A 25,983-nucleotide genomic window follows, 5' to 3' on the forward strand; every position below is an offset into this window, starting at 1 on the left:
TTATAAATCGTTAAAATGGTAAGTCTTATGTTATATATATTTTACCAGTTTTAAAAATGGGGAAAAAAACTTCATTAACAGAAATCACCATAAATATAAGTTACCAAATAAATATTAAGTAAACAACAGGATGTAATTTCTCAGCTAGCATATTAACAAAGATGGTAAGAAAACTGCTTGCTCACGCATTATCTTAAGTAAAACATATTCTTTAAAAAAAGCAATCATGTAACATATATCAAAATATAAAATACGCATATGCTTAGTCCCAGCAATTCTGAGGCCACAAGTGTAAACTAATAAGAAAATGTTGCAACTGTGCTAAGATATGAAGAATGTTGCTTCAGTGTTTTTTGTAAAAGCATAAAATTGGAAACAATTTCAGTGTCTATTAACAAGACATTGATAGATTATGGCTATCTTACAGAAGGGAGTATAATGTATTCATTTAAAAATCATCAAGTAATTCTACCTTTGTTGCCATGAAACAACATCCATGACACATTATACAGAAAAAATAACACCTTTTAAAACATTAGGATTCCACTGATGTAAAATTATATACATAGACAATTATACGCCTAAATAGAGAAGGGGTACACACCAAACCGTTAGCAAAATGTTAGCTAATTAGCTAGCTCTCTCTGGATGACTGGATTGTTTTTCGATGTTGTTGTTGTTATTTTTTACTTTTCTAGATTGTCTGAATGTTTTACTATGAGAATAAATGCTATTTAGAATTCATAAGTCGGTTTTTAATTTAAAAAAGTCTAATACATAAAAAATTTAATATCTAACATCTCACTTAATAAGTTTATATAGGTTATTATATACCACTAATATCTCTTAGAACAAGTTAAGGACTATGCACAAGAAAAGTTATTGTTTTAAAAATGTGGAAAACTATCATTTAAATTCAGGAGCTTGCACCATAATGACTTTCAACTAACAATCAAAGAGCTGGAGGAGTTCTTTTGCCTACAGCAAGAGTATAGGGGCCAAACTTGCTCTTAACATAGTAAAAAACCTTTTCTTCTTTGTGGATCAATTTTTCTACCCTTAAGTGACTTCAAATTACTATTTTAGCTACTACATATCAACCTGGAGAGACACAGAAAAAGTCAACATGAACTATATAAAAATAAAAACTGAAAACTGAGGTTATAGATGTTGATAATCTACATTCCACATTCATCTAAAAGATTCAAAATTCACTTAATGAACATTTCTAAATAAATTCTTACTAACATTTTAAATGTTAAGCTCAGTTACTTAACATCACAATAGAAGCTTCACTCAAATTCTTAATGCCTCTGTTACACATTCTGTACACTCTGTAAGAAGTTCCTTTTAGATATGAAATTTTAAGAGATAGATAAGAATGTAAGTGTTTTCTTTTACTCATGAAAAGTTTCAAGGGAAAACTAACACGATTCCTAATACCATAACTTCAAACCTATTTCTAAGTAGTACTACTTAAGCCTTCAGGGAAGAATTCACACGCACAATCTTTACTAATAAAGCATCCTAACATGAAGGAAATCACAAGATTTTTTTCCCTCTGAAAAACAGAAAATTAGTTTTACGTTATTATACCACGTGTTCTTGTAACTAATTTTTAAAATGCCTTTAATACTTACGGCTTGATTAGGTAGATTGTCAGTCTTAAGTTCTCTGTGATTGGAATACTGAATAAAAACAGGCTGGCTTCGAAGGTGAGGAGTAACAGGAGTGTAATAATTCACCATAGTAACAGCAGCTTCCTCAGAAGCCATTTCTAAGAAAGCCTGCAATAAACACAAGAAAGCAAAGTGAAAACTCATGTTTTTGAAAGACAGCTAAGAACTGTGAAAAGACTTGGGCTTCAAAGTGTATCACTGATGTTAACTGAAAACACATTTGAAAAGTTGGGTTCAATAAAGGATTTGGGACTGGGAAATTGCCAGCTGAATAAACAGATGTCATGTGGTTTTTTGTTTTCCTCTTTTTTTCTGTTTCCCTAAAATCTAAAAATAATTAAAAAGGCAAAAATAAAGGTGAGTATCAGCACTGTAAATGAATGCTCTCAGGGGTTGGGATTTAATAGTTATTTCCTAAACAAAAGCTTCTCAAAGATGGGGGGGCATAATGATTTGCTCTCCTTTACCTTTTACTAAACAGCTGTTTATAGATACAATTAAGTTTATGATGCAATTAAAAAGAGTACTCAGGTGCAAAGGCTCAACTGTTCAAATTAGAAAAATGGCAGAACTTCCTACATTAAGTCAATATTGATTTGAGTCATTCAAGTGACTTTTTCTGAGATCTGTGTTAAAAAATAGAGAGAGAGGGACACCTGGGTGGCTCAGTCAATTAAGCGTCTGCCTTCAGCTCAGGTCATGATCCTAGTGTCCTGGGATCTAGTCCCACATCCGGCTCCTTGCTCAGTGGGGAGTCTGCTTCTCCCTCTGCCTGCTGCTCCCCTGCTTGTGCATACGCGTTTTCTCTATCTCTGACAAATAAATAAATAAAATCTTAAAAAAAAAATAGAAACATCAGGCCCCAAATGATGTCACCTGTACTAAGCCAAAGTCACCAAACCAAGACTTAATACCTAATAATTATAGTTTCAACCTCTCCCAAGAGTGGAATCTCAAACCAGTCCATCTGGAATTACTTGGTCAGCACTAGTGAGGTTATCTGCCTGACAGACCCCCACCATCCCTAAAGGAAGGTGACCCTGCCTGACACAATTCACTCTGTTAGTAACTTCCCTGTCTCACTCTATTCTGCCTATGAAAGTCTCATTTTGCACTGCTCTTCACAGCTCCTTCCTATCTGCCAGATGGGATGCTGCCCAATTCATGAATTGCTGAATAAAGCCAATAAAATCTTTCAAATTTACTCAACTGAATTTCATCTTTTAACATCTGTAATCATTGTACTAATATCAGATATTTGAAAAATAATATAGGAAGAGCTGAGACGGAAGAAGATCCTTTGGATTTATGTCTTACTCTATACATGGCTTCTTCTGGCTGTCAAAACTCCTGAAACTTCTGTGACAGGTTTTGCCACCCTATCTTAATGGTTAGTTAGGAAGATGAAATAGTAACCATTCTGACTCCCTCAGAACTACCTGTAAGAACATCTCAAATTTAAAATGTAGGAAGAATCCCTGATCTGAATCAATGCAAATTTCTAGTTAGACAATTCAATTCTTTTTCACAACAGAGCATGTAATTAGCAAGTGTACAGTGACCACATCAAATTATGTATAAAACATTATTAGTTTGTTTATAAAAATATGTATTTATCAACAACAAAATTTTCTGAACACAGAAAATGGCAAATATCTATAGAACAAACTATTTATTTGTTTATAGTTACATTACTTGCTAAGCGTTTCTATTTGGCAAATATTCCAGTAAAGGAATATTAACTTGACAAATGTTAAATGTGATGCTTAACTGTATCAATCAAATGTCACAACGGAACCAATTAAATGCTTTAACGAACTAACAATATTCTATGAAGTAGTATTGTTAGCCACATGACAATGGATCAAATATCATTAATTAATTAATCCACGATAGATAAAATTCCACTATCTTCAAGGAACAAATGTTCACACTGCAATTTAAAACCACTATCCAACTGTTACAGTAATATACTTTTACTAGTTTTTCTAAGAGGTTAAAAATGATCAAGGTTACCAAACTAGCTATAGCGATACTTCCTAACTATCTTGTTTTCAATCATCTTTTTAAAAAAGAATTTGTAAACCGTTTGCTAATAATATTCACTATATGGGGGGAAGAGTATCTTTCTGAAAACTCCATAAATGCAAAGAACTAAACTCAATGTCTAACAGTCACACAAAAGAAAAGCTAAATGTCTTTGGAATATATCATTCTTGTTACAGAAAATCCTTCCTAAAAGTATATACAACTTAAAAATTCGTATGTAAAATAACTTTTTCCATGTGGAACCCAGTAAAGGAATTATTTAGGTTTTCCCAAAGTATCCAGAGAAATCCATTTTCATAATAAGGGATGGAGAAAAAACCAAAAGTCACTACCCAGAAAGACTGGTGTAAATATCCTCCACACTGCCCTCAACACTCTACCTCTAAGTACCATAGCAAAGATTACACCTCCAAGTAGTGCTAATGGCTCCCATGACACTCTCTAGCTAAAGTATATTACTAATAAAATATTTTCTAAACAGGATTTATGGTCCAAAGACAACTAACGTAACAGTCAGTTAGCACTACAGATAAATAATAAACCCAGAACCAATAGTAGAGACAAAGACAAAGTGTGATGTTGCCTGCTGCCCCTCATAATCATTTGACAGAATATACAGGATACACTACACGAAACACAATAATGTACACGATACACATACATGATACATCTCACACCCATTAGACTTGGCCACACTCGCTCTTTTAAAACTACGCAAACCATACTTATTCTCAATAGTGGCAACTGAGTTAAATAAAGATCCAAGTGCATGTACTATCTCCAAAAGATATAAGGTAAATGTGCAAACACGACAAAAGTTGAATACTAAGACAAGTTATTTAACCTCTCCAGATTTAAATAACTTCATCTGAATTAAATGGGAATGTTTATTTAGTTTACTAAAGGGCCAGAATCTGACATCTTCCAATCTCTTTCATATCCAACGCATATCAATCTATTTATAGATCTATTTATGTTTCTTAAACTTACTTATGAAAATTCTAAGAAATAGAGACTTATCACAATGTATTATACATGTAGTCTAGGGCATACATTTGCTGTCCTCTTCTTACAGCAATGCCCAGTATAAAAGATTTTCAGGACAACGAAAAACTGGGAAAGACCTAAAGAATTCATCCTAGTGGGGTCTAAGCTGGAACAAGAAAGCAGGCAATTGTTCAAATTAACATAAAAAGTATTATATTTTTGTCATGATCACCATAAAAGCAAGTTTCCTTATTCATCTTAAGAAAAACCTATTAACTTCTGAAATGAAAAACTTCTAACAGTCTCTTTTGAATTATTAAAGAAGCTATATATTAATTCTACAACTAAAATATACTGTACATCTCTATAAAGATTTTAGAAAACGTATATATTCTTTAATTGCCAAATAAGGTATAATTTATATCCTCTCTCTCTGTCTTGGTCTTCTGATAATCAAGGGTATTTTCATAAACTATTCTGTAATTAAGACATAAAATGTTTTTTGTTAAGGAAGAAAAGGACAAGTCACTGAATAAGAGATAATTCTATGTCCTATGTTAATATTTTTGTTTGTTGCTTCCTGTCACACACAAAAAAATTCTATTTAAAAAACTATGTAAAGCAAATGAAATTTACAAAACAAAGAGAAGTTCAAGAAAATAAAAGTCATCTTTAACACTAATACCCAGAGATAATCACTGTGGTTCAATCTTTAAATATTACATACCTGGCTTTTTCCTTTCAACATCAAAAGATTAGTAACTTTGCCAAATGGTAGACCTAATGATATGACCTCTGCTTCGGTGACATCACTTGGAATTTTGCGAAGATGGAGAACACGGGAAGGCGAACAGGGAGGTCTATCTCCTTTAAATTTCTTGTTGTCATTCCCATTAGCTAAAAAAATATAAGATTTTTTGAAATTACTGAAACTAATTTAGGTTGACATACTACATTAACCCTGTTGTCATGTTTCATTATCCAATAGTTTCAGTTTTTTAAATTCAGGAAACTGTGGGGCTGATCAGGGAAGAGAAGGACAGTGGAAAACAAACCATCCACCTTCAAGGAATGGGTGTTTTTGGTTTTTCACTGCAAGTACTGTATCTGTTAAAAATTCAAGTCTGATTTTTAACTTGAAGGAAAAGTACTGGATAAATAAACTATATATGTAGAGGTATTTCATACCTCTAAATAGACAACTGTTTGTTGTGAGTAGAGAACAATGTTTATAATGTCTCTAATGTATTTTTAAAGATATTTTTCTAATTTGTTCTAGTGCTAAATAAATAAGAACAATAACTCTGAGTAAAGATTATAAAAGAAATTTTATATTTATCACATCCTGAGGGGATCTGGATCTGAGCTGTACCATTATGAAAATTGTTTATTTCTTAGGCATCACATATTTAATAATCTTTTTATGAAGAGTTTTTTAGAAGCTAAATTGTGGTTCCCTAAAATAATCTTATTCCTTATTATGTAACAGTAGGTCTTAACATAAGCATCATCCTGTTAGAAATGCAAATTTTTGGCCCTACCCCAGACCTACTAAATCAGAATCTCAGGGTGGGACCCAGTAACCTATGTTTTAACAAGCCCTCCAGACAACTTTGATGCAATCTGAAGTTTGAGAACCACTGCTGCACAATAAAGAAATCTATTAGCCCAGTTTACAGCTAAATTTTACTTAAATCCTTTTGTTTTAACACTGACAATAACTAGAACTGACAAGCCTGTAATGAATATTGAAACTTATGTACATAAGATTCAGAAATGTTTTCCCCCTAAAATAGCACCATGTATAACTAAATGAATGCAAATTATCTGAAAGCCCTAAGTTTCATTACAATGGGTTTTTTAAAAATGATGAATAGTACCATACTTAACAGTATTACAAGGAAAATACAATCTTTCCAAATGCCTAAAATTATCATTTTTCCAAACATTAATGGAACTTTGGAAACAAGTAACATGAAGACCACATAAAAATTATATGTATGTCCCTATATCTGTGGCACAGAACTCAACTTGTTTACAAGTGGGTAAGCTGACTTAATAATCCAAACCAGCACTCACTCTCAAAATTTCTGTTCAAGAATGCAGGCAGCACGCTATCCATACCCCAAAGACTACCAAAATATCTTTAACTCCTTGCTGGCTGTGCCTGTATATAGCAAATGCCTAGCAAGACTGCAACTAACAGGCAGTCAAATATTTATTGCAAATTAATCTGGGAGAGAAGAGATTCTTTTCCTTCTTCTCAATCACCCAGAAATATTGATTTTTTCCCTCCAAAATGACTGATTACATTTTTCATGTCCACTCTCGATGTCACTAAGTTCACCTATGATCCTCCCCCTTCTACTCTGCCTTTCTCTAGCCTCACTCCCCAATGCCCCCAACTCAGATCCAACATCTTACCAATCAAGCTAAAATAGTGTATCACATCATTATCCTGCTTAAAACACCCTGATGGGCTTCCAACCACCTAAAATGTCCCTTAGTTTCTAGTTTTCACACTGTTTTCACTTACACTGCCTCATTTGAGTTGACAAAAATATATATGAGATAAATCTTACTTATTTTAACATATGAAGAGACAGAGGTTCAGAGAATAAATGATATTTGTACATAGCTAGCAAGTGTAAAAAGTGTCATTCAAACTAAGGTTTATTTTTTAGCACAAAAATCTCAAAATGTCTCACCATTCCTAGAAAAAAGCAAGCAACTTGATACTGACATAAATTTTCAAAGTATGTGCAGATTTATGTGGGTTACAATGATAACACTGTCACTAAATTAGAACACTACACATCATGTTTTAGACAGGAGTGAAAGCTGGGCATGGGGTACGCCCTTTTGCACCCTCCTGGTAGGCCTAGATGGCCAGACAACAATACTATTTTGTGCTTTCTTAACCAGCACAAGGTGTTAAATGACTGGAAAAACATCCTAAAAGCAAGAGGATTTTATCAGATTGCCAAAATTCCAAAACAAATGACAGAACATTTAGAAAGTTGTTTCTTTAACAGAGGTTTTAATCATTACCTGTGTGAGTAAAAATGAATGCCTATACACGCTATTTGAGCTCACGTTAGACTATCAAATAGAGACCTACGGTAACAAATTTTTATCAAGAAATATACAATTAGGCGTGCCTGGGTGGCTCAGCTGGTTTAGCGTCTGCCTTCACCTCAGGTCATGATCCCAGGGTCCTGGGAGTAAGCACCACATCAGGCTCCTTGATTGGCGGGAAGTCTGCTTCTCCCTCTCTCCCCCTGGCTTGTGCTCTCTCTCTCTCTCTCTCAAATAAATAAATAAATAAGATCTTTTTTAAAAAAAGAAATACGCAATTACAGAAACCCACTATTTTAGGTTAATTGTTCTGAATTATAAAAGTGCCTGAGCTATGTTAAGAGCATGGGCTATTAAATCAGACAACCTGTTCTAACCAAGTTCCCTGACATAACTGAGCCTCAAATTCTTTTCCAGCAAAATGAGTATAATAACAGGGCTATTTTTAAAATTAAATTAGATAACATATTTAAATACTAGATGTAGGGGTACCTGGGTGACTTAGTTAAATCATCTGCCTTCCACTCAGGTCAGGATCCTGGGGTCCTCAGCAGGGAGTCTGCTTCTCCCTCTCCCTCTGCCCCTCCCCTCCCTGCTCATGCTCTTGCTCTCACTTAAATATAATAAAATCTACCTACATTTTAAATGCAATTTGACAACTTTTGGCAAATGTATACACCCATATGACCACAAAAACCAAGATATAGAACATTTCCACACATCTCCAAAAGTTTCCTGGTGCTCCTTTGTAGTCAGTCCTCCCTCCAAAACCCCCCTCTCAAGCTAAACATGTACTACATGACACTACCATACTGTCTTGACTACTATAGCTTTAGAGCAATTTTTTAAAAAAAATTATTATTATTATTTTTTTTAGTAATCTCTATACCCAAAGTGGAGCTTGAACTCACGACCTTGAGATCGAAAGTTGTATGCTCTTCCAACTGAGCCAGCCAGGACCCCCTTTAAAGCCATTCTTTTTTTTTTTCTTAAAGATTTTATTTATTTATTTGACAGAGAGAGAGAGACAGACAGCAGTGAGAGAGGGAACACAAGCAGGGGGAGTGGGAGAGGAAGAAGGAGGCTCCCAGAGGAGCAGGGAGCCTGATGTGGGGCTTGATCCCAGAATGCCAGGATCACGCCCTGAGCTGAAGGCAGACGCTGAACGACTCCAGGTGCCCCTAAAGCCATTCTTGAAAATCAGGTACTTACCTGGAGGAGAATTCACATCCTAACAGTTTTGAGTCATCCAAAACATACACATCATGATTTCTCTTTGCATTTTATTTAGGCCTTCTTTAATTTCCCTTAACAGTGTTCTGTGGTTTTCAGTGTAATGGTCTTGCACATATTGCTGACCCTGTATCCTGCAACCTTAGTAATTCTTAAGAATTTTCTACATATACAGCTTTTTATTCCTTACTTTCCAGTATGTATGCATTTTATTTCTTTTCTTTTAAAAAATCTTTTATTTATTTATTTATTTGTCAGAACACAAGCAGGGGGAGCGGCAGGCAGAGCAGGCAGAGAGAGAAGCAAACTCCTTGCTAAGCAGGGAGAAGGACGTGGGACTTGATTCCAGGACCCTGGTATCAAGACCTGAGCCGAAGGCAGACGCGTAACCAACTAAGCCACCCAGGTGCCCTCAATTTGATTTTTAAAGCAGGTATAGAGTTATTTGGGTTTTCTAGTCATTTTGCATCGGTTGTGGTACTTTGTATTTTTCAAGGAATTTGTCCACTTCTAAACTGAATGAACACCTGTTCATTCATTTTATTGGCTTAAAATTGTTCGTAATATTTTCTTAATCTCTGTCTGAGCCTGCTTAGGGTACTGTAACAAAATACAACAGACAGGGTGGTTTAACAATAGAAATTTACTTTCTCATAGTTCTGAAGATTAGAAGTCCAAAATTAAGGTGCCAGAATATCACTTTCTAATGAGGACTCTTCCTGGCTTATAGACAAGGCACCTTTTCAGTGTCCTCACATGGCAGGGGTAGAGGCAAGAGCAAGCTCTCTGGTATCTCTTTACAAGGATACTAATCCCATCATGAGGGCTCCAACTCCAAGACCCCATCTCCACATACCATCACATTGAGGGTTGGGCCTTACACACATGAATGTGGGAGGTATACAAACATTCAGTCCATAACACTATCCTTTTAATGTATATGAGCATTCTTGATGTTGGTAATTTCTCTCATTTTTTGGTCTACTTAGAGGTTTATCAATTTTATTGACCTATAAAAAACAACTATTGGTTTCATTAATTTTTCTCTACTGCTTGTTTTCATATTAGTTCAATTCAAAATATTTTCTAATTTCCTTTGTGATATATTTGATCCACAGGTTGTTACTTTTTTTTATAAGTAATTGGGAAAATTTCCCCCATATATTGAGGATTATACTTTTTTGATTTCTAATATAATTTTAATGAAGTAAGAGAACTAACGCTACATAATTTTAATGCATTCACCTTTATTGAGACTTGTTTTAGGAGCCACATTCAGCCTATCTTAGTGACTATTTCATGTAAACTTAAAAAAAATTTGTATTCTGATAGCGTTACAGAAACTGTTCCATTGTCAATTAAAACAAGCTGGTTGTTAGTGTTCAACACGTCTATATTAGGGGATCTACAGACTTTTTCTTAAAGGGCTACATAAGTATTTTAGGTTTTGTGAGCCATATAATCTCTGTTGTATTTATTTAACTCTACAGTGGTAGCCTGAAAGCACCCATAGGTATGTAAATAAAGGAGTGTGCCTGGGTTCAAATAAAGTTTTATACATAAACACTGAAATTTCTATTTCATATAAGCTTCATGTTTCTCAGAATATTGTTCTTCATTTTGTTTTTTTCACAATTCAAATATGTAAAAATCAGTCTTGGGTCACAGGAAACATAAAAATGGGCAAATAAGACAGATTTGGCCCACATGTCAGTCTGTCAACCCCTGTTCTGTGTCCTGATTTTCTATCTACTATGCTACCAATTATTGAGACAGAGTTCTGAAATCTCCAGCTATAATTGTGAATTTGTCTATTTCTCTACTTAGTTCTATTGGCTTTCATTTTATATATTTTGAAGCTCGTAACTAAGTGTATATATATATAATCTCTATAAATTCTGTATTTTATAATATATTACATATTATATACTAATTAAAATAAAAACTATAGTATATAAAATTGTATATTATAAATAAAACTCAGGTAATATATAAATTTATATATACTAATTATAAGTAAAAATTATAGTATATAAAACTGTATATTATAAATAAAACTCAGGTAATATATAAATTTCTATATTATAAATGAAAATCATATATATTTTATGGATTATACATTAATATGTATTAAAATTATATATATATGTAAATATTTTTTTCAAGGTATATATACACTTACCAAGAAATACAAATAGATACAATGGAACACAAAATGATAAATAATGAATAAAATGAAATACAAAAAAAATGGTCTAAGGAAAGGTAGGAAACAAAGGAAGAAAAGAACAAAGAATAAATGGGCAAATAGAAAACAAATAGTAAGATGGTAGACTTAAAACCAACCATGTCAAAAAATTTTATTAAGTGGAAATGGCAAAAGATTCCAATAAAAGGCAGAGTTTATCAGTTTGATAAAAGACGACTCAATTATATGATGTGAAGAAGAAATCAATTTTTTTTAAAAAACGTATTTTTAAGTAATCTCTACACCCAATGTGGGGCTTGAACTCACAACCCCAAGACCAAGAATCACATGCTCTACTGACTGAGCCAGCCAAGTGCCCCGGAAGAAATTCATTTTAAATATAAAATCTCAGGTTCAAAGTAAAAGGAAAGGAAAAAGATAAATATATAGAGAGTAATCATAGTAAAGCTGAGTGGCTGTACTAATATCAGACAAAGCAGACTTCAGGAAAAGGAATATTACCAGGGATGAAGAGACACTTCACAATAAAACAATCAATTTATCAAGGAAAGATAATATGTCATGCATAGTGAAACATATGAACATAAAAGGCAGATAATCTGTTTTTTAACTGGAATCTTTATACTCTGTTTACTTTTAAGTGACTGCTCTGGAGATAAATCATCAATATGCATCTTTAACTTGCCATAGTCTATCTTCAAATGATAACACCTAGATACAATGTAAGAACTTTTCAAGTATATGTCTATTTCCCTCATCAAAACCTTTCTGTTACTGTCATATGTTTTACTTTTCATATATGCTATAACCCCCCAAATATATTACTATTATCCTGCTTTAAATAGTCAATTATCTTCTTTTCCTTTTTACATCATGCTTTATACACTTAATGTATTTTTTTTAAAGATTTTTATCTATTCATTTGAGAGGGGGAAAGAAAGAGAGAGCACAAGCTGGGGGAGAGGGAGTAACAGACTCCCCAATGAGCAGGGAGCCCAAACTGGGGCCTGACCCCAAGACCCTGGGATTATGACCCGAGCCAAAGGCAGACACCTAACTGAGCCACCCAGGTGCCCCAACACTTAATGTATCTTGTAGACCCTTTCCATTGAGAGCACGCTATACATTTTTTCCCTTTCTTTCTTTTTACTGTAGTAAAATCACATAGCAAAATTCTCTATCCTAACCATTTTCAAATGTAGAATTCAGTGGTATTAAACACATTCATAATGTGCAACTATCACCACCATCCATTTCAATAGCTCTTTTCATCACATAAAACTGAAATTCTATACTCACTAAACAGTAACTCCCTATTTCCCTCTTCTTCCAGCCCCTGGCAACCACCATTCTACTCCCTGTCTCTATGACTTCAAGTACTCTCACTTCTTTTTGTGCATATTCTACAGCTATTTTCTTTGTAGTTACCATAGGGATTTTAACACTCTAATCCGAATTTATGCCAGCTTCTCTTCAGTAATATACAGAAACTCTGTTCCTTTACACCTCTATCCCCACCCCCTTCTGTTGCTGATGTCACAATATTACAACCATACACGTGTGCCCCAAAACACAAACTAAAAATTCTTTTAAATGCATTGGTCTCCTAAAATACATCGGAAAAAATGTAGAGCTACAAACAAGTCATACTCTAGCTTTTAGAATAACACTTTAAAAAATGCAGTTCTCTTGTGAAAAACCTGTACTTTGAACTATAAAACTACAAAACACTGATGAAAGAATGGAAGAGAATACAAAGAAATGGAAAGACATGCCATGCTCACAGATTGAAAGAACAAAAAGATTGTTAAAATGTCTATGCTACCCAAAACAATCTACATATTTAATGCAATCCCTATCAAAACACCAACAGCAGTTTTCACAGAACTAGAATAAACAATCCTAAAATTTGGTATAGAACCACCAAAGACCCCAAACTGCCAAAGCAATCTTGAAAAAGGAAAGTAAAGCTGGAGACATCACAATTCAAGACTTCAAGTTATATTACAAAGCTGCAGTACTGAAAACACTATGGTACGAGCACAAAAATAGACACATAGATCAATGGAACAGAGGAGAAAACCCAGAAACAAACCCATAACCATGTGGTCAATTAATCTTCGACAAAGCAGGAAAGACTATCCAATGGGAAAAAAAACAGTCTCTTCAACAAATGGTGTTGTGAGAACTGGACAGCAACATGCAAAAGGATGGAACTGAACCACTTTCTTTCACCAAACACAAAAATAAAGTCAAAATGGATTAAACACCTAAAGCCAGGCCTGAAACCATAAAAATCCTAGAAGAGAACATAGACAGTAACTTAACTTTGATATCAGCTGTAGCAACTTCTTTCTAGATATGTCTACTGAGGCATGGGAAACAAAAGAAAAAATAAACTACTGGTACTACAGCAAAATCAAGCTTCTGAACAGTGAAGTAAATAATCAACAAAACTAAAAGACAATCTATGGAGAAGGTATTTGCAAATGACATATCCAATAAAGGGTTAGTATCCAAAATATATAAAGAACTTTTAAAACTCAACACCCAAAAAATGAATAATCTAATTAAAAAATGAGTAGAAGACATGAATAAACATTTCTTCCAAGGAACAGATGGCCAACAGACAGGTGAAAAGATGCTCATCATCATTTACCATCAGGGAAATGCAGATCAAAATTACAATGAGATATCACCTCACACCTGTCAGAATGGCTAAAATCAGTAACACAAGAAAAAACAGGTGTTGGTGAGGATGTGTAGAGAAAGGAACCCTCGTGCATTGCTGGTAGAGTATCATATGGTATTCATCGTTCTCTGTTTTGCTTAGCATAATATTCCCTAGCTCCATCCATGTCACTGCAAATGGCAGGACTTTGTTCTTTTTCATGGCTGAATAATATTATATCGTGTGTGTGTGTGTGTGTGTGTGTGTGTGTGTGTGTGACACACACCACATCTTTTTTAAGACTTTACTTATTTATTTGAGAGAGTAAGAAAGCGAGATAGTGCATGAGCAGGGGGAGGGGTAGAGGGAGAAGGGGGAAAGGGAGAGGGAGAAGCAGACTCCCCACTCAGCAGGAAGCCCAACATGGGGCTTAATTCCAGGACTCTGGGATTATGATCTGAACCAAAGGCAGATGCTTAACCTATTGAGCCACCCAGGTGTCCCTTAAGATTTTATTTTTAAGTAATCTCTACCTCTAACATGGAGCTTAAACTCACAACCCCAAGATCAGAAGTCACACATTCCACTGAACAAGACAGCCAGGCACCCCTCTTTTTTCTTAATCTGTGACTGGACTTTAGAGTCAAGCGTGTTACACATAAATGAGCTAATTTATTTTTTTTAATTCAATTTATTTAAACTAAAACACAAACAAAGACACTTTTGAAGTACAGTTTTGCCAAATACAGGACTCTCAGTTGATAGTTAATTCTTTTAGCACTTTGAATATATTGGCCCACTGCTTTCTGGCCCCCAAAGCTCCTGATGAGAAACGTGCTCATATTCTTATTGAGGATCCCTTATATGTGATAAGTTGATTCTCTCTTTTGGCTTTCAAGATTCTTTATCTATGGAAAGTATGATTATAATGTGTCTCATGTGAGTCTCCTTGAGTTCATATGACTTGGGAGTTCATTAAGCTTCTTAGATGTTTATAATCATGTTTTTCATCAACTTTGGGGCTGTGGTAGAGCACTTGGCTGGCTCAGTCAGTGGAGCATGCAACTCTTGATCTCAGGTTTGTAAGTTCAAGCGCCATGTTGGGTAGAGATTACTTAAAAATGCAATCTTTATTGGGGTGTCTGGGTGGCTCAGTCGGTTAAGCATTCGACTCCTGGTTTTGACTCAGGCATGGGTCATGGGATTGGGCCCTGCACAGGGCTCCACACTCAGTGGGGAGTCTGCTTGAAGATTCTATCCCTCCACCCCTCTACCCACTCAGCACACACTCTCCCTCTCTAAAATAAATAAATCTTTAAAATAAAATAAAATCTTTATTAAAAAATAATTGGGGGCTGTGGTAACTCTGGAAATCAGATTCTCCCCTTCCTCACAGTCCTCTAGTTTTTGATACTGCTTTTCTTTTTTTGACTGTTGCTGCCTTAGGTTTATGTAAATTTAAGGTCTTCTCTGGTTTTTGGTTTTTTTTTTTTGAGCCTCTTCCCAGGCATGTACTATCACTTCCTAATTTTCTCTATAGATGCGGTTGTTTTTTAATGTCTTAGTCTTTAATATCTAACTCCCAAAACGGTGAAAGAGGATAAATGAAGGGAGAGGGAAAGCGTGCCAGCTCTCTGAATTCACTAGAAGTCACTGGAGCTGGAAGGAGTTTGCTACAATAGGAGGAGATGCAAAGACAATGAATGGCTGCCTGCCTCTTTGTCTGCAACTGTGTGCTCAGAAGCGGCAATTAACAATCAGAACACACATCCCTGAGAGTTAAGAGGACACGGTCCTTTCTACCCATGCTGGCTCCCTTAAGCTATTTGTGAGCTGCTCCTTGAACATGTGCGCAGCTATCCTCCATGTGATTTAAGAACAGAGGATGGGGGCACCTGGGTGGCTCAGTCAGTTAAGTGTCTGTCTTGGGTTCAGGTCATGATCTCAGGGTCCTGGGATAGAGCCCCGCATCAGGCTCCCTGCTCCCTCCACACACCCACCCCCTGCCCTGCACCCCCCTCCCCTGGCTCATGCTTTCTCTTATCTCTCTCTCTCTCTCAAATAAATAAACAAAATATTTTTAAAAAAAGAGCAGAAGATGGGTAGCTGCTACTGTGCTAAGAACTAAAATGGACCAAAATTAAACACAATTTACCTTCTAAGTCTTCCTCTGGAACAACTTGCAAGCTTTCAATAGACTCCAGAGTTCCAAATTACAGAAAGAGTCTGTCAGTGCAATTGTTGTCTAGGTAGGGAGTCAGATTCCTGGGTGCTTCTTACTCCACTATTCCCAGAATTCTCCTTCAATTATCTTAAATTAACAAAACAAACAAACCAAAAAAAAAAAAAAGGAGGGAGAAGTCATATATCCACTTTGTGGATATTTACCATTTTGTACAGACCCAAGTTTTCACCTGGTACCATTTTCCTCAAGTCTGAAGAATTTCCTTACCATTTCATGTAACAGACATCTGTTACTGACAAATGCTCTCAGCTCTTGTGTGCCTCAAAACAAGTTTAATTTTAACTTCATTTTAAAAACTTAAATAGTATAGATGACTGTATTTATTTTCAGCACTTTAAAGCCATTACTCCATTGTCCTCTTGCTTACGATTCAGACAAAAAATTTTTGTATCATTCTTACCTTTGTTCTACTGAATAAAATGGGACCTTTTTTTTCCCCTGGCAACTTTGAAGATTTGTTTTGCATTCCTGGTTTTCAAGAATTTGATTCTGATGAGCCTTGGTGTGGTTTTCACCGTATTTATCCTGCTTGTGGTTCACTGAACGTCTTAGTTATGTGGCTTTACAGTTTCTACCATATTCAGAATATTTTCAGTCATTATTTCTTCAGGTATATCTGCTTCCCTGTCCCCATCTTCCTTTCTGGGACCTGAATTACACTTATGTTTAGACCACCTGATTTTTTTCTATAGTTTACTAAAGACTCTGTTCATTTCTTTTTCAATCTTTTTTGGTCTGTGTGCTTTAAGTTTCTATCGCTTTTTTTTTTTTAGATTTTATTTTTAAGTGCTCTCTCCACCCAATGTGGGGCTCAAACTCACAACCCAGAGATCAAGAGTCATGTGCTCTACCAAGTAAATCAGCCAGGCACTACTCCTCTACTGCTGTCTTTAAATTGACTATCATTTATTCCGCAGAACATATATGCTATTAATGCCATGCCATGTGTTTTTTAGACATATTCTTATCTTTAGAAGTTCCATTTTTCTCCTTATTATGCTAATAGTTTCCTTTAAATCATTAAACATGCTTTTAATAACCATTTCGAAGTCCAAATCTGCTAATTTCATTACCTCTGCCATTTTCTAGGTCTCTTTCTCTTTTTTTTTTTTCAGGTTTTATTTATGTATTTTGGGAGAGGGAGAGAGAGGGTGCATACATGCAAGCATGCATATGCACCAAGAAGAGCAGAGGGAGACACGGAGGGGGAGGCAGAGGAAGAGGGAAAGAATCCCAAGCAGAATCCACTCTGAGTGTGGAGCCTGATATGAGGTTCAATCTCCCAACCCTTAGGTTCAATTCTCCTCCCTTAGTCAGGCTCTGTGCTGGGCATGGAACCTGCTTAAGATTCTTTTTCTCCCTCCCTCTCTGCCCCTACTCCCTCCCTCTCGGGGGAAAAAAAAAAAAAGTTCTACATTAAAGATCAACTTTTTTGAGGTAATAATACAAACCTAAGTTTTGGTACAACAGTGTCATGATAAAAATACTGTTCTGATAGCGTTATGGGGCCGACATGTACTTGCAATTGGTTTGGGACATACATAACTCCTTCACCAAACAAGCAATATTCTACTAATACAGAGATATATAGTCATCAAATTTTAGAAATTATTTTTAAATCCACATTTAGGCTAAATGAGCCACAAAATTTTTGTGATAAGATTATACTAAATACTAAGAAGTTCCTTCAGCACAACAGCACACTGGTTCTTTCACCTACACATTATCAATGTGATTTTTAAAATGTCCCTATCTTTGAAAATCTACCTCACACAGGGATTAAAAACTCTTTTGTAAATGAGCCCTAAAACCTTTCTCTCCAAATTTGTTCAAAATCAACTAGGAATCTTTATTATAGTCAAGGAATGGAGCACCAAAATCTTGAAATTTTAGTGCTTTTAGAAACTTGCAAATATTAGATCAACTATCACAAAAACATTTTGCTGTATAAGTGACCTCAAACAAAAAAAGGGGGAAATTTCCTGATGCCATGTCAACAGCTAAGCTCCTCAGTGAAAGCAAACTAAAATTAGAAAGTTCCCATGAAGGAAGGAAGGAAGAAGGAAGGAAGGAAGGAAGGAAGGAAGGAAGGAAAGAAAGGAAAGGAAAGAAAGGAAAGAAAGGAAAGGAAGGAAAGGAAGGAAAGGAAAGGAAAGGAAAGGAAAGGAAAGGAAAGGAAAGGAAAGGAAAAAGGAAAGGAAAGAAAAGAAAAGAAAAGAAAAGAAAAGAAAAGAAAAGAGAAGAGAAGAGAAGAAAAGAAAAAAAAAATCCCATCTTTCAAAAGTCTTTAGAAAGGAAGCCTATCTCCATTCAGATTCTGATGGGGAAATGTGAATGTCTGGATTCTGAATTTTCTCTTCCTCTCTAGAATAAGAATCTCCAAGGCAATAAACTAACATATACATTAGAACATGTTAGGGGCTGGTGATACCTTAGAAAGTCTAGCAGAACAAACACAAAACACCTAGAGATTCTCACAGAAGAAAAAACAATTCAGTTAAAAATTATGATTCACACAAGGAAAAACATTAGACTAATCAAATATTTAATAGAATGATTAAATAGCACATTAGACAAAGCTGAACAGAGAGAGAATGAATGAATCAGAAAACCATTTTAAGGACACTATCCAAAATATAGGACCTTAAGGAGAAAGACATGACAATGAATGTAAGAGGTTAGAACAAATGCAGGACTGAATGAAATAAATGGCCCCATACCACCTCGAACTGGAGTTCCAGGAGGAGGCAGTTCTGGGAAGAGTTGGGTCACTCCTAAGTAGAATAAATGAAAGTAAGTCTCAAGCAATAGTCCTCAACACTGGCTGAACCTTAGATTATTGCCCAAGAAGCTTTAAAAGTAAACAAAAAACAGTGCCTAGACCTCCACTTCCCACCCCTCTACCCCGAGATTTTAGAATTGGTATGGGGTAGGTCAAGATATCTCTATTTTCTTCAAAGCTTCCCAAGCTATTTTAATGGATTAAGAACCTGTGATCCATACCTACAAATAGCTAGTTAAACCACTGAACAAAAATAAAGAGAAAAATGTTTAAAAATAACTATAAAGAAGTAATTTTACCTACAAAGTAATAACCAAGACTGACAACAGACTTCTTAACAACAGAAGCCAAAAGAATAATAGAACAGTACCTTCAATGTGTTAAGAGAAAAAACTGTCAACCTAAGATTCAAAATAGCTAACTAACATTGAATAGTGATAATGAAATAGACATTTTTAGTCAAAGTCTGAGAGGTTACCATTTATAGAGCTTTGCGGAAATAGCTACTAAAGAGGATATGCTTCAGGAAGAGAAACACTGAACGTAGAATGGGATATAAGAAATTCAAAACAGGGGCGCCTGGGTGGCACAGCGGTTAAGCGTCTGCCTTCGGCTCAGGGCGTGATCCCGGCGTGATGGGATCGAGCCCCACATCAGGCTCTTCTGCAATGAGCCTGCTTCTTCCTCTCCCACTCCCCCTGCTTGTGTTCCCTCTCTCGCTGGCTGTCTCTATCTCTGTTGAATAAATAAATAAATAAATNCGTAGAATGGGATATAAGAAATTCAAAACATAAAAGCAAAACAGAACAAACTGCTGCTGCCAGCTAAACTCCCATTTCATATTTCTTTCTTTTCCTAAGTAATCCATCAACCAACATGAAATCTTTCTGGTCATCCATCCTGGTAGTTCATAAACATGACCCAACAAAGTGACCTGTTTTTAAAATAAGAACAAATATAATGGGCCCCACCCTACATGTACTGTAACTCTAGGAGTAGGGACTTTTTTAAAAAAGTAGGCTCCATGCCCAGTGTGCAGCCCAATGTGAGACTTGAACTCACGACCCTGAAATCAAGGCGTGAGCTGATATCAAAAGTCAGACGTTTAACCAACTGAGCCACACAGGCACCCTAAGGACAGACATTTTTTTTTTTTTTTGGTAAAGATTTTATTTATTTATTTGACAGAGATAGACACAGCCAGTGAGAGAGGGAACACAAGCAGGGGGAGTGGGAGAGGAAGAAGCAGGCTCACAGCGGAGGAGCCCGATGTGGGGCTCGATCCCATAACGCTGGGATCACGCCCTGAGCCGAAGGCAGATGCTCAACCGCTGTGCCACCCAGGTGCCCCCGGACAGACATTTTTTTATAAGCCTACCAGACCAAGAGGATAATCAGATTTAGAAACTTTAGATTTTAGTATTTCCTCATATAGTAGTTCTCAAAGTATGGCTCCTCAAATGGCAACATCACCATTACCCGGGAACGTGTGGAAATACAAATTCTAAGGACCTGCCTCAGATCTATTTTAATAGAAATCTTGGGTATGGACTCAGCAACCGTGCTTTAACAGGCCCTCCAGGTGATTCTGATGCCAGCTCAAGTTTGAGAAAATGGCTTTAGTTTCATGCTCATATTGCTCTGTTCACACTTCTACATGAACAAATCCTCTGCTGCTGTCCTGCCCACAAAATCTTTCCATTTAGTACTATACAGCAGTGTACTATGGTTAATCAAGTCCCATATATTCTTAATCTCTTCCATGAATTTTCATTGCATCTTTTGCCCTACCTGAACCTAGTCCGCTTCTCTCATACAGTCCTCACACAGAAGCTGTTCACTCTCCCAAACACCACGTAGCTCAGGGTCTGGAAAGTGAGGTCCACTCATTTCCTACTCCCTACAACTCCAAAAACATTTGGATAAAAATGTGGCCTTCAGAGTCACCTGGGTGGCTCAGTCAGTTGGGCGTCTACCTTCAGCTCAGGTCATGATCCCCGGGTCCTGGGATCAAGCCCGTGTTGGGCTCCCCACTGAGTGGGGAGCCTGCTTCTTCCTCTCCCCTGCTTGTGTGCTCTTTTATGCTCTAATAAATAAATAAATAAAATCTTTAAAAATAAAAAAAATAAAAATAAAAATCTGGCCTTTTCCGAAACTCTCCACTCTTCATGTCTTTTCAACTGTGGATGATACTAATTTCCAAATTTCTCTCCTGATGTTGAGACCAGAAGAACCCAGTGACTACACAACACTTCCATTTGGATGTTGCAAAGGAACCTCAAATTCAATATGTAAAAATCTGAACCTGCTATGTTGTCCAACTTCTTCCTCTATATTCTATATGAATGGCACCACCATTTATCTACTCAATTATCTAAGTCCAAAACCTGGAAATAAATCATTGATGGAATCCCTTATTCAAACATTCAATTAATCACCAGCCACTACCAATTTCACCTGTGAATTCTCTCATTCTCTCTATCGCAACTGCTAGTGGTATAGTACAAAATATCATCCCTAAGTGGGATATCCCATACAGCAATAGCCTCTTAACTGCTCACTCTTCCTCCAGTACTGCACTCTGCCAGTTCATTTTACAGTCCCCAAATTTCAAGAACACTTATTTTTAAACCATGTGGTAACTTATGGAATGTAAATTATGTTCCAATTTTTAAAAATCATGTGATCTGGGGCGCCTGGGTGGCATAGTGGTTAAGCGTCTGCCTTCGGCCCAGGGTGTGATCCCGGCGTTATGGGATCGAGCCCCACATCAGGCTCCTCTGCTATGAGCTTGCTTCTTCCTCTCCCACTCCCCCTGCTTGTGTTCCCTCTCTCACTGGCTGTCTCTATCTCTGTCGAATAAATAAAAATAAAATCTTTAAAAAAAAATAAAAATCACGTGATCTTATAGTTTTAATACTTCTATTATTCTAAACTGTCATTAAACACAAGCTTTTAAAACCAGCTCTTTTACTCAATTGTTCTGGGTCACCAACTTATTGACAGTTTTATCACAACTATATAACACAAAGAACATCAATCAAAAAAGTAATTATCAAATTAGATACAAATTAATTTTTAAAACTTTAGAGCTACAACTGGTAATCTCATGTGAACTTTACTACAATAAGTTTTAGTTTTGTTATAAATAATGGACTTCAACAAATGTTTATAAGATGAGCAAACTAAGAACAGTGTAAAAAAATTTTTTTGCAACTCACAGAAAGAAAACATTATAGATTTTGAAAAAATGAAAACTCACCATACTCACCTGTAGGAGTAGAATTGTTCATGGTAAAAGGTCCGTTAATGACACCAGAAGGAAGAAGCTCATCAGATCCCCGCTGAAAAGCAAGGGCAATATTATGTTAATAAAACAAATCTTGGATAATGGTCCACATTTACTACTAAAAATATCAAAAGTTAATATCACTTTGTCTGAATATCAAGGCATTTAAAGGGAAGTCCTCAAGAATCACAAAATGTAAACAAAGGTTGGAAGTAAACTTTACACAGAAGAAAAATTACTGCATATCCACATGGTTGTTACCAAAAAAATGCTATCACATAATGGGGAACATAATCCTGCAACCCTCTTTGAACAAACCCTATTTTCAGATGTTACATTTGAAGTACCAAAAACCACATTTAGGGGTTGCACCCTGAAACTGTTTTTGTAATTTAAAGTATATTTAGTACATTGTAAGTGTATTTAATATATTAAAATGTTAAGTTTTTATAGTACATTTGTTTCCTTTTTTTAAGATTTTATTTATTTATTTGTCAGAGAGAGAGAGAGAGAGAGAACATGAGCCAGGGGGCGGGGAGAAGGAGACACAGGCTCCCCAATGAGCAGGGACTCTGACATGGGACCCAATCCCAGGACTCTGAGATCATGACCCGAGCCAAAGGCAGATGCTTAACCGACTGAGCCACCCAGGTGCCCCTAATATATTTATTTCTAAGTACTCATATGGAAATAATTTGTGTAGTATCCACCAAGAATTCCAACTTCTTAATATCCATGTATTTTTTTAAAGTTGAACACAAAGATGCAACTTATTTCTATATTGACCAAATCCTTTATAATCAGTGATTTTTTTTATTCACTAATGTTCAAAATGATCTTTAATGTTTACTACTTTTTAAACAACTACTATTTAAATAACTTACTCTTTTCTACAGGTAAGAGTTTTGACCAGTTGTGGGCGCCTAGGTAGCTCACTCGTTGAGCGTCTGCCTTTGGCTTCGGTCATTGATCCCAGAGCCCTGGGATAGAGGCCGGCATTGGGCACCCTGCTCAGTGGGAAGCCTGATTCTCCCTCTCATACTCCCCCTGCTTATGTTCCCTCTCTAGCTGTCTCTCTGTCAAATAAATAAACAAAATCTTTAAAAAAAGAAAAAAACAAAAAAGGAGTTTTAACTGCAAGCTGAGCTGTCAATGCTAAAAGACAAGTCAGACAAGCCTTCTCATTTTAACTGTAAGATCTATTACAAAGATTAAAAAATTTACATTTACAATGGACAATAAATGCCATGTACAAAGTTAAAACCAAACAATTTCCAAATGTTACTGTTTGTTTAACTTGGTCAATTCTTAAGATCAAATATTTTGGTCTAATGGATGATAAAACTTAATTTCCAAATTATCCTACAAATATTAGAATAGTAATAATTCTCCAAAAGATGTTTAATGCTTAGGTGTTAAGTAGGAAACAACTTCAGCCTTTGCTAAAGAAAGGCAAACCACCAGTGTGTTTGCATAATAGAAATACAATTATTTAAACAATTCCTGTAGTAAACATCCAGATAAGATTCCCTTTGGTTCTTCACTAGAAATTTATACAGACAAGTTGGGACAAGAGGAAGGAATTAAGCAAGCACACAACATGAAATAAAAATGAAAATCTCAACTTTCAGAAGGACCAGGATTAAGGCCTCATTTAAGAAACATCTGTTATCTTCCTGATAATATCTGAAATAGGAAAGACTTTGTGGTTCACTGGCTACCTGCAGCTACGGAGAAAGATGAATTTCTGCAGTTTTAAATGCACTAAAAATTTAAACATGCCCAGTATGTTTTTATCTCTGAGGATTTGGTAAAAAGAGGTGTTACTAATAGATATATTTTCTACATATACATCAGTTTAGTATCAATATGCTTCTATATGTAAACTGAGTTAATCTGAAACCATTAAGAAACCATTTTACCTTTTTCCTAGACTTACAGAAGTATGTTAAATGTCCACTAAGCAATAATTCTAGGAGGACTGCAGACTGAAATGTAAAAGGCAAAACAATAAAGACCCTAGAAGATAACAGAAGAGTATCTTCATAATTTTGGAGTAAGGAAAGATTTCTTAAACAAGACACAAAAGCACAATTATGAAGGAAAAATACTGATAAATGAGAGGACATTGAAATTAATAATTTTATTTATAATAGATACATTACCAAATCATTATGTCACACACCTGAAACTAACATTACATTTCAATTTTCTTTTAAAGAATTTTATTTAACAAAAAACATTAGGAGATTTAAAAGGCAAATTACAGAGTGGGAGAAAAGTACCTGCATTACATATAAACAACAAATTCTATTGATTTTTTTAAATATAAGATTTTATTTATTTATTTATTTGAAAGAGAGAGTGCAAGCAAGAGCAGGGAAAGAGCAAAGGGGGAGGGGGAGAGAGGGGAAAGAATCTCAGGTAGACTCCCCGCTGAGTGGGGATCCATCTCAGGACCCTGAGATCATGACCTGAGCCAAAACCAAGAGTCAGATGCTTAACTGACTGAGCCACCCAGTTTTAAATCCAGAACTTACCAGGAAAAAGAAAAAAAGAGGGATAAAAACCTCACTAGCAATCACTAAGAAAAAGTCAAGATAAAAGAAAACTACAGAAGAGTTCAACAGGCACCTAACAAAGTGGCAGACTTTATTACTGTTCCAGAGTATTTGTGCTTTCTCCTTCTCCTGTGAAAGGATTTTTTACCCCCATTCATGGTGATGGGACTTGCAATGCCTCCTGTGAGAGAATAATTCCCTCACCCATCGACACTAAGCACAGTTCTGTGATATGCTTTTTTAGTCTACAGAATAAATCAATAAATCCTTCGATAAATCCAAAGCAGAAGCTTCAAAAGATATTAGTAGTTTCTACTAATTTTTTCCTCTTTCCCTCTGAAATAGGAGCATATTACAAGAGGGGCTGCTCTTTCAGCCTGATTTCCAGATTAAGAACACATACAGCTTCACAACAGCCACCAACACTGTAAGTGAACCAGAAATAAACATTTTTCTAACCTATATCTAAATGACTAATATCATATCCAATAAACATATGAAAAGATGCTTAACCCCACCAGTCATCAGGGAAATGAGAGTTAAAACCACAATAAAATACTAGATATTAAAAAAACACTGATAATATCAAGAGTTGATAACAACGTGGAGCATCAAAGCTACTACGTTACTAGTCGGAGTGCAAGTTGGCACAATTTTGGGAAAACTGACTCAATATACTGAAGATGAATATATGACTATCCTACAATTCTTATGTATTCTATTCCTATGGATACACTAAAGACATTGCATGCTTATGTGCACCTTAATATATGAGAATGTTCTCAGTAGCATTATTTCTACTCAACAAATTGGAAATAACCAAATGTTATCAACGACAGAATGGGCAGATTTTTTTTTTAAGTCAATGAAGAAATTTTTTTCATTTAAATTCAATTAGTTAACATACAGTGTATTATTAGTTTCAGAGGTAGAGTTCAGTGATTCATCAGTCTTATATAATATCCAGTGTTCATTACATCACACACCATCCTTAATGTCCATCACCCAGTTACCCCCATTCCCCTACCCCTCCCCTCCAGCAACCGTTTGTTTCCTATGATTAAGAGTCTCTTATGGTTTGTCTCCCTCTCTGATTTCATCTTGTTTTATTTTTCCCTCCCTTCCCCTATGTTCCTGTTTTGTTTCTTAATTTTTTTTTTTTTTTAAAGATTTTTTATTTATTTATTCATTTGACAGAGA

At 35.6% G+C, this 25,983-nt stretch overlaps 1 protein-coding gene across 12 annotated transcripts in view; it reads right to left on the minus strand.

Moving 5' to 3' along the window:
• The window catches only part of PTBP3 (polypyrimidine tract binding protein 3), a 131,290-nt gene that overhangs the window by 61,783 nt on the left and 43,524 nt on the right, over positions 1-25,983 (minus strand). For 3 of the 12 annotated variants that reach the window (XM_034664284.1, XM_034664282.1, XM_034664285.1), the window contains 3 exons: positions 22,205-22,277; positions 5,443-5,612; positions 1,641-1,787 (listed from right to left, as the gene is read on the minus strand). In XM_034664284.1, the coding sequence (XP_034520175.1) occupies positions 1,641-1,787; positions 5,443-5,612; positions 22,205-22,226 (339 nt within the window). In that variant the 5' untranslated portion in view covers positions 22,227-22,277. Of the gene's footprint in view, positions 1-1,640; positions 1,788-5,442; positions 5,613-16,061; positions 16,218-22,195; positions 22,278-25,983 lie in introns of those variants that run through there. The other 9 variants (XM_034664283.1, XM_034664281.1, XM_034664291.1 and 6 more) reach the window with 6 other exon arrangements.

Source organism: Ailuropoda melanoleuca, chromosome 7 (genome assembly GCF_002007445.2).
Source record: "Ailuropoda melanoleuca isolate Jingjing chromosome 7, ASM200744v2, whole genome shotgun sequence".
NCBI classification, from domain to species: Eukaryota; Metazoa; Chordata; class Mammalia; order Carnivora; family Ursidae; genus Ailuropoda; species Ailuropoda melanoleuca.